Raw genomic sequence first — 6810 nt, 5'->3', positions numbered from 1 at the left:
CAAATCATGAAACTACTTGAAATGTTTCACCTACTCATATGTCTCCTTTATCTTTCACCTCTTCCCTCCTTTTTTATGGTTATTCTCCTGTTCTGTTGTCTTTCAAGTCACACCCTGTGCTGATCTCCTGCTTCCTCATCCCCCATTCCCATTTTGGTATCTTTCCATTGCTGAATGTTACGATTTGCAGGCCTTTCACATCTCTGAAATGCAGCAAGCAGTGATTCTGAGCTGAATTCACCAAATATTTGCTCTATGTGATAACAGAGCACTAAATGAAGTGGAAATTTGCTTTCCAAAAACAAAAACAAAAAAGCACTTTAGAAACTAAATCAAAGACTTCCAAACAAACCGTATACATGACCCACACATGCCATTGATGCATATGGTTCTGATAATCAATTGTTGCTATTTATATCCACAGTAAGTTTGCAATACAACCAACATTTAAAACATCACTGAGATCCCACTGATCAGGTGAAAGGGAGCTAAGCAACTCAAAAGCCTGCAGCAAATTATTCAGAGAGGATTCCTAGTGGCCCTCAGTGATGAACAGCTTGGTTTTGAAGTCAGATGAACCAATGAAGGCTTTCCAAAGCAGAAGAGCGTGTTTCAGCGAGAGGTGTCCAGCCTCCTGCAGTGCATGTTCACAGCCTGCAATGCAGTGCTTGGATGCCCACCTGCCCATTTGTGCGTTTGGTGGAGAGGTGCACACATGCCTCAGAGGTGTTACGAGGAAGACTGCTGGCTTGCTTTATGGAGAGATGGGAAGAAGAAAATGGACTCATTCTCTGCAATGGTAGAAAAGCATTCCCCCCCTCCAGCAGGAACGACCGCCTGGGGAAGAGGAAGTGATGCTTGGCTGGTTGTAAGCCGGGTGTTGTTGCTTTGGAAAAATTTGCTTTCTTTTGACTGGCTCCTGACAGGTCAGGGAGAGCAAATATTCAGAAGTCACTGCTGCTAGCAGCTGGCTCAGGATTGCTGTCTGTTGTGTGTGTTGCGTGGCTCCCTCACATCCAGCCCCTGTGCCCTGATACTCCCCAGCTCTGCTCCTGCACTGTCTGCACAGCCGTAGGCAAAAACCTAAGTGGCACCCACTGCTTGTTGTGATGGGGACAGGAACTCACTACACTTAAAGTCCAAAATAAGTGTTTATTATGCTTCATTACAACCTGATTATACATTATTCTTTTTGTTATTATCCACTCAAAAAAAAATGATATTAAACACATATAGGCATGAAACGGCTTGTATTGTTTTCACTGCATTTCTTTTGATTGTGCTAGACCATGAAGGAAAAACAAACATCCAAAAAAAAAGCAGACACTCCCAGGCCCCACATCTGTTAAGCTTCAGTAGATTTGCTTAGGTCTCAAGAGTCCATCCTGTACTGATTTAAACATACATGTTCCTAAATTTATATGAAGTCTCTTGCAAGTGAGAGAACAAAACCCTATTCAGGCTCTACTCTGGAAGGTATATCCAAACCTAGACTTCTAGGTAGGAGCACTGCAGAGCTTGTCTCCTCGATTTTGGTTTATATCAGACCAAATTAAGTGTTTAAACTTTCTGGAGAACTGGAATTTACTGAGTGCCTGCAGATGGAACTGAAATCCCTTTTGTGTTACTGCTGATGCCTGCAAGGGGCAGGAAATCCGTAGTCAGGCCTGGGCCAAGCCCACCGAGGATACAGACCAGTTCCCCCAGTGTCCTGCTCTGGATTCAGGGAAAGTTCACTGAAATCAAGGTACTTTGAACACAATATTTTGGATACAACATATTGCCTTTTTTTTTTTTTTTTAATAAAATGGTTTGTCAAATACTTCCTGACCAGATCTAGTTTTGATCTACCGTCCCCCTTTCCTGTAAGGAAAAAGAACAGGTATCAGGCTCATTCTCCAAGCTAAATTGTCTATGACATAACATAAAAAGTGATGTAAGGTTTAATTTTAGAAAATTCCTATCATGATCTTCCAAAAAAATGGAATAATCTGAACTAGAAATAGAAAGACCTAACTACTATCTAGTCCACTTTCGTGACCATTGTTAGTCCATGTTACCCAGTAGATTATTGTTTTAAAATGTGCTGCAGAGCATAGTAATTTCTATTCAGACACTGTAGACAAGGTACACTTACCTTGCTTGGTTTTAAAACAAAACGACAAATTCTGAGCATTGGCATAATTTTATCCTTTCTTTGCATAAACAAATTACTTCTGGTTATACCTCAGTCTGTCACATTAAGTCACACTTCACTGAGTTGTCTTATTGCTGTTTGCATTATAGCAGTGCCTAAACACTTGGACAAAGACCGTGGGCCTTTTGTGAAGCCTACAGAGGAAGGATGCATTATTCTTTTGGGTGCAGATACACCTCTCCTAGTAATTACATCCTGAGCTGTGACAGAGTGGCTGCCAGGCAACACAGCTGTCAAAAACACATTGCAGGGCAGTTGGAGAGCACAAGTCAGATGAAATAATAGAAGTGTTTGGGACACGAGGGGTTGCACAGAACAGCCAGTGCTCTTCATGTTCCTCGTATCTGATTACACAGCACAGCCTTGGCTACAACATATTTATGGCATAATCCCTCTTGCCCTTTCAAAAGGGCTGGAGTTGATGTTGCAAATTGGGGCTCACAAATCTCCCTGGCATTTTGGGGTTGAGGCATCTACAGGGCACTTGACCCAGTTAGGACTGTCACTGCATAGCACGTTCCTGTCCCTTTTCTGTCTTTTGTGTCAGCTGTAGGTTTCGTGTGATGGGCTGCATCAGCCAGCTAAAATAGATGAACATTTTTTACAGTTAACTTTCAGGTGGATTAGTTCTGATTTGGCTCATGTCATGGCCAGCGACTGTTGGTACTAGCAGGAAGGAGGTGGCAGCAGAATGTGGCTGGACAAAACCAGCCCTTTTCAGGAGTACCCGGCTCAGCCTGCTTTGCACTGCTCATGAAGTCACATGCAGAGGATGCAGATGAGCTGATTTAATGATGGATGGCTGCAGAAAGGAGTAATTCTGCTTTCCCTCACTTCCAGGTTGCTGCCTGCCCCAATCCTGCAGCTGTGTGGTCACAAGGTGGATCAGTTCAGCTCTCTGGCCAATGGAAAACTCATTATTCTCTGAAGTGTAATTTTTCCACCAGATTGACCAGCTGACTGGAGTCAGACAGGCACCAGATCCAGTGTAAGGGGTGTGAGGGGAGTACACGTCCAGTGGCTGCAGGCAGGATCACCTTTTTCCAGCAGCCTGCTGTCAGGTCAGCATAGGCAAAAGGCCGGGCTGCTGCTGTTGCATACAGAGGACAGACAACCCAATGCCACACTGGTGCCGGAAGCGGCTGTTATGCACCTCTGCACCCTGACATGGGCTGTGCACGTCTGCACATCTTCTGCTACCTCTGTGATCCCAGCTGAGTTGGTTTAAGAAGCACAAGTGAGGAGAAAAATATTTTATTTTTTGTAGGGTTAGTTACATGGTTAAGACAGCTCCTTGTGAGGGTGGATGAGTGGTGGAGCTGGTCCCTGAGACATCTGGACCTCACAGGTGGGACAGGGGGACAGCTTTCTGCAATGTCTCCGTGAGAGTGGCTTGACTATAATGCCATTTATTGAGACTTTTAGGCACTGGTGAATTCAACCTGGAAGAGCAGGTCAGCGTTTTTTGTAGCTCTGAGGCAGAAGATGTGTGCAAGCGGAGCCCCACCTTACACTGAGGGCTCTGAAGGACACAGACAAGAAGAGTCTGGCAGCAAGGGAGCGACACCTGCACCACTGCGAGGGATCAGGCAGGGGTGAAACACAGCGCCAGTAATTGAAGGCACTGGGTTCTCGATGCCTGCCTCCTCCCTGCGCCAGGAGTGAACGGATCGGCTTCTGGCACCGAAGGCTCCCTCCTCAGCTCTTCCAGGGATTACCTGAAGGACTGCAAGCCAGCCGCCCCCCGGGACGTGCCGCCCGCTCAGCAGCGCGGAGGCGAAGGGACGGCCACCTCGGGTCCCCCGGCAGGACGTGAGGGGACCCCCTGGCCCCCCGCAGCCCACCTCCGACCCCAGCCGGTCCCAGCCCGGCGCCGGACCTGAGCGCAAAGGAGTTAACAGGACTTTCTGCCTCTTCCTGCCCGCTCCTCCTCCTCCTCCTCCCCATTACCTGCACTTTATCACCGCCGGAGCCGCGGCGCGGGGCGGGGGCGGTGAAGGTGGAGGGGGGCCGGCGGCTCCCCCAGCTCCTGCCGGGGCTTTGCCGCCCGGCCGGCGGGGCCGAGGCGTGCGGGGGCCGCGGGGCTCCGCGCTCCGCTCCGCTCGGTGGGCGGGGGGCAGGCGGAGCGGGGCTGCGCGCCGTGAGCCCGGCCGGGATGCGGCATGGCTGGGGGCTCCGTGAGGATGCCGCCGCCTCCGCCGTGTGAGGCTGCGGAGCCGGCCCGCGGCTGGAGGAGCCCCGGCGGGGGAGCCCCCGACCCGCCGCCGCCGCCGCCGCCCGTGCAGCTGCGGCAGAAGCTGCGGGAGCTGCCGGCGCTGCTGCGGAGCGGGCTGACGCTGCGCAGGAAGAGCGCGGCCGCCGCCGGCCACCGGGTGAGCGGCTGAGGGAGGATGGAGGGAGGGATGCGGGGAGGAAGGGAGGGATGGAGGGAGCCCGCGGGGTGCGCCCCCGCCGCGGCCTGCCCACCGGGGCCGGCCCGTGGGGCCCGGGGCGGTGCCGTGCCCGTGGGGCCCCGGCGGGGCCGTGGGGATGCGGCGGGGGCGCTCCGCGGGGGGGTGCGGGGGGTGCCCGGGCGGCGGTGGCGGCCCCCTGCCGACAAACGGAGTAGCGCCCGCCGCTGCCCCCCGCGGCCGTGCTCGTCCCTCCTTCCCCTCCCGGCCTGGCAGGACTCGCGTGGGCCGGGCACGTGTGGGAGCCTCGGGGCTGAGGTCGTGGCCTCGAGCGCTCGAAGCTCGGGTGGGTTCTGGGCCCCCACTGGCAGTGAGCGGGGCCGTGGGGAGGGGGGCTGCGTGGGGATCCCCGGTGTGGGCTCGTTTGGTTTGGGGAAGGCTGATGGAACGGCTTTACTGGGCTGGAAAACCAACCCGCTTGTGCTTGGAGATGTATTGCGTGGGACTGGCGTCAAGTCACCGCAAAACTTACACAAACCTGGCCTCAACCCCACCGTCTGGTAGCCGAACCGAAGGGGTTGGCGTCATCCCCACGGCCTTGGCTTCATCTGCGTGGGGAAGCGGGCGAGCTGCCGTGGGGCTGCGGTGCACCGACAGCCACCTCTGTAGGCAGCGGGGAGAAGTCTTTACGATGTGTGTCTGCGCCCGAATCAACATTGCAGCACTCTACCCATGTAAATAAATGCTTTCTCTGCACGGGGAAGTTGTTGTGAAATCTAGCAGGGTGTGAATTTAAAATGAAACTTGCTGTGTGACTGCTTTGTTGTAAGAAGATGTATGTGTAGGGAAGATAAACGGGATTAAGATAGTACGTATTTTTACAGGAAAAGAACTATTTCTGAGCAATGTTTTGTTTCAGAGCCTTCTTCTAGAGTAAGTTACTTTCCTCAGGTGAGTTTAACCCACAGAATAAAGACTAGTCAGTGTGTAGATGCCTGATGATTTTTATTGTTCGGGTTAAATTTTAATCCACTTGGCAAGTGTCCATCCGAACACAGGGCTAAGGGGATTCAGTGAATGTTACATGGCCAAGTCCTTTCTGCCCTAACAGGAAGTTTACTACAGGTGTCCATCTTCCAGAGAAGAGGAGACCTTTTCTGAATTCTGCGTTGAGCTTAATTTATTCTAAAGGACCCCAGGAGAGCAGTGGAGTGAGCCCTCCTGTGAGGAGAAGAGAAGCAGTGCCCAGCAGCTGCTGGTCCCTGTGCTCGTTTGGAGCAGGTCTAAAACACCATTTTAGCACAAGGGATTTGTACCAGTTCAGGGAGATGTTGTGCAGAGCAGGCCTAGGTCGATCATCGTGGTTACTCTCCACTGCTACCGAAAGCATTTGATAAGTGATCACTATGAGCATTTGCTCTGTAAATATTTGGAGTGGGTGAGCTAACACCTCCATGAGAAGCTTGGGTGGCTCCTGGGTCATGCAGTTCCTCAGTCATCCTTGATGAAGCCTTGCTCCTGCCTTGCTTCCTAACAGCTGAGGTTCTGCCCTTCTGTGCTGATGTGCCCTGTTATGGGCTGGCAAATTTACTGGTGGTATCATCCGTAGCTTTGCTTTGCCCCGTGGTTCACCTTGCAAAGTTTTTCTTCGCCTGTCTATCCTGACAGGAGGATAGCTGGAGAGAGTATGGCAAATTTGTGAGCTTGCCTGGAGTCAATCCAGCAGATCTTGGATCAATGGGCAGTGCTGCACGGAGATCCCGCGTGGCTCCAGGGGGACCTTCTGGCTGGTGGCTTGGTGCCATGTGGAGGACAGGACTGCTGTGCTCTGCCAGCTCTGGGCTTCCAGGGATTCTACCTCTCCCCAGGACTCAGCTGGAATTACTCAGCGATGCAGGTCTCTAGTGGTGTGTCATGGGGTGCAGGCAGGGCTGGCAGCCCAGTAGGGGATGTCAGTGTTGCTCGTTCCCTTCTGAAACAGAGTGAACACTTGGGGTGCACGGATGATCTTTTCCACACACATGATTCCCCAGGGAGAAGTCTGGCTCCGTTAGTAGTGCCCGTGTTGATTCCTGCCTACACCCTTCTCCACGTGCCTTTTCCCCCCAGAGATGAAATTTTAGGGGAATGGCACTTTCCATGTATTTCCACTTCATTTGGAGAATAAGTTCAACCCTGAAAATGTCAATATTTGGGACAGGGAATAGATATGTTAAATTAATA

The 6810-nt window shown here is 51.9% G+C and overlaps 1 protein-coding gene across 3 annotated transcripts in view; it reads left to right on the top strand.

Annotated features, from left to right (window-relative positions):
* The first annotated feature begins 3181 nt into the window (after window positions 1–3181).
* The window catches only part of RAPGEF5 (Rap guanine nucleotide exchange factor 5), a 161776-nt gene continuing 158147 nt past the window's right edge, over window positions 3182–6810 (top strand). For 2 of the 3 annotated variants that reach the window (XM_048070211.2, XM_048070209.2), the window contains exon 1: window positions 3189–4569. In XM_048070211.2, the coding sequence (XP_047926168.1) occupies window positions 4360–4569 (210 nt within the window). In that variant the 5' untranslated portion in view covers window positions 3189–4359. Of the gene's footprint in view, window positions 4570–6810 lie in introns of all 3 variants that reach the window. The other variant, XM_048070208.2, reaches the window with a different exon arrangement.

The sequence above is a fragment of the Anser cygnoides genome, chromosome 2 (genome assembly GCF_040182565.1).
Source record: "Anser cygnoides isolate HZ-2024a breed goose chromosome 2, Taihu_goose_T2T_genome, whole genome shotgun sequence".
NCBI lineage: Eukaryota > Metazoa > Chordata > Aves > Anseriformes > Anatidae > Anser > Anser cygnoides.
This window is presented reverse-complemented; position numbering and strand designations above follow the sequence as displayed.